General features: G+C 60.4%; 1 protein-coding gene across 7 annotated transcripts in view; it reads left to right on the top strand.

Moving 5' to 3' along the window:
- The first annotated feature begins 6 nt into the window (after nt 1-6).
- Nucleotides 7-2,299, top strand: part of JAKMIP3 (Janus kinase and microtubule interacting protein 3) — a 37,431-nt gene continuing 35,138 nt past the window's right edge. For 5 of the 7 annotated variants that reach the window (XM_006754927.2, XM_015572805.1, XM_006754920.2 and 2 more), the window contains exon 1: nt 7-148. In XM_006754927.2, the coding sequence (XP_006754990.2) occupies nt 14-148 (135 nt within the window). In that variant the 5' untranslated portion in view covers nt 7-13. The remainder of the gene's footprint in view (nt 149-2,299) is intronic. The other 2 variants (XM_015572779.1, XM_015572804.1) reach the window with 1 other exon arrangement.

Genomic DNA, 2,299 nt, shown 5'->3' with positions numbered 1-2,299 from the left:
TCGGCCCCCCACCATGTCCAAGAAGGGCGTGGGCAGCCGAGCCAAGGGGGACAAGGCCGAGGTCCTTGCCGCGCTGCAGGCCGCCAACGAGGAGCTGCGGGCCAAGCTCACGGACATCCAGATTGAGCTGCAGCAGGAGAAGAGCAAGGTGGGCTCCCCACACCCAGCTCCCCCCTCCCTGCCCCTGCCCTGCTCCTCTGGGTCAGCCCAGAGCGGGGTATGGGGTGTAGCCAGGTCTCTGCAGGAGTGCCTGCCTAGTTGGTCCTGGCTCCCCAGAGCCTCTCCAAGCAGCTCTGGGGACGGGGCAGAGGGACACAGGCCGCGGCCCCGGCCCTGTGTGAACAGCCCTGGCTGCCAGGACAAGCCCAGGACCTCATCCCTGGACAATGTCCTTTCCCCCTGGAGTGTTCAGAGTGGCATTGAACCCAAATATACCGGGTCCAGCATGGCCCTCAGCTAGTTGAAGGCAACAGCCGGGCCTGGGCTTCTAGCGGCCAGGTGTGGGGACCAAACGCAGAAACCCAGCCCTTGGGGGTCCTTGCAGCCTGGAGGGAAGGCCGGGCTTGTGCTGATGAGGGACCTGGGGGATCTGGGTGGGGAGGGTGCGAGACTGGTCAGAGGTGGTGCCCACTCAGCACCGTCCCACTGCCCACGCTGCCCTCCTCTCTCCATGACTCGCCCCTCCTCGCACAATCCCAGGAGGTACTAAGAAGCACTCACGGGCCTGTGGGAGGGGGCTGTGAAGGGAGAGGATGGGGGGCGGAGGGGGTGTTGAAAGGCCCTCAGCTGTGGACTGGAGCCTGTGAGCCTCCCCCACGTGTCTCCTAGGAGGCCTGGCCGTGGAGGGAACCAGGTTCTTTGGGGCCCGTTGCTCCTCTGAGCTGCCTGACTTCCTGGTTCAGTCCCAGGAAGAGTGAGATTTTGTGGCACGTGAGGCGCATGTGGAATTCAGACTTCAGTGCTCATGCTGCCTGTGGCGGAGTTGAGCAGGGACCCCCCGGGCCAGAGCCTGGCATCCTTACTATTGGACCCTTACCCGCCACCTCGGGTCCCCTGCTCTGTAGGAAGGGGGCAGTTAAAGGACCTGCTGCCATCGGTGCTGGGGAGGATGTGCTCCCGGAGCCCCAGGGACAGCGCGGGTACCAGCAGGCAGCTGTCAGGGTGACCTCGAAGCCGCTCAGGAGTCAGCACCTGGCCTGGGCCAGCAGGTCACAGAGTCCCCAGGAGGCCCAGGAGGCTGCCTGCCTGGAGCAGGGGTGGAGGCACAGACACGAGGCGGCCTGGCATGCAGCGTTGTCCCCAAATGCAGAGGGCCCACACGGTGGCCGCTGTGGGTGCTGCCTGGACGGCGGGGAGGGAAGTGCTTGGTGTCGTGTCATTTCTTCACCAGGCCTGTCATGTGTGTCTGACACTGACTCCACAGGGGCCTTTCTTGTGATAAAGCCCAGGCCACTGGATGGCAGGGTGACCTCAGTGTGGCCTCCTTGTCACTCCCAACAGCCTGGATCAGAGTCGGGATTAAGCCCCTTCTCACCTTGAACTCTTTTGGATTTGTTTCTCCTCCACTCTCCATCCATAATCCCGACGCACATCACACCGTTTTCCTTCTCTGCTCAGTCCCATCCACGAAGCTTGCATGAAGGAGAACGTTATGTCGTCTGTTAGGAGGGAAAGCAAGCTGGGCTCCAGATCCACGGCTGGCACTGCAGTTCTGGGGGGCAGGGAGGGGTGTCTGTTTGGACAATTAAGGGTCAGGTGTCTGTCAGGCGACTGCTTTTCAGGGTCCTGCAGAAGCAGGTGGCACCCTCTGTGAGCTGGAGAGAGGTGGCCAGGGCTGTGGCTTGGGTGGTGGGCTTCTCCCATCGTCTGGCCCACGTACACCCAGGCAGGCCTGGGTTCCACCCACCCTTCATGCCACATGAAGTCTGCGCACCGAGTTCATGCCAGTAGCTGGGGGGCAGGGGGCGGGGGGGGGAGCCGGGGTCATTTTGCCAGGGCCACAGCTTCTAGATCAGTGGTTCTCAACCTTGGCTGCACATTAGAATCACCTGGGAATCTTTTTAAAATCCTGATTTCTGGGCCTCATCCCCCGGAAATTCTGTTTCTTTGTTACTAATGTTGTGGCCCCACCCATAACAAAGAAAAGAATTTCCGGAGGATGAGGCCCAGAAATCAGGATTTTAAAAAGATTCCCAGGTGATTCTAATGTGCAGCCAAGGTTGAGAACCACTGTTCGAGATGAAAATAAAACATTCAGTGAAAAATCTGAGTTTTCCAAAGGCCTATACATCAGACGTCA

This window comes from Myotis davidii, unplaced genomic scaffold, assembly GCF_000327345.1.
Source record: "Myotis davidii unplaced genomic scaffold, ASM32734v1 scaffold72, whole genome shotgun sequence".
Classification (NCBI taxonomy): Eukaryota; Metazoa; Chordata; class Mammalia; order Chiroptera; family Vespertilionidae; genus Myotis; species Myotis davidii.
The sequence above is the reverse complement of the archived record's forward strand: the minus strand, read 5'-3'. Positions and strand labels throughout refer to the sequence as shown.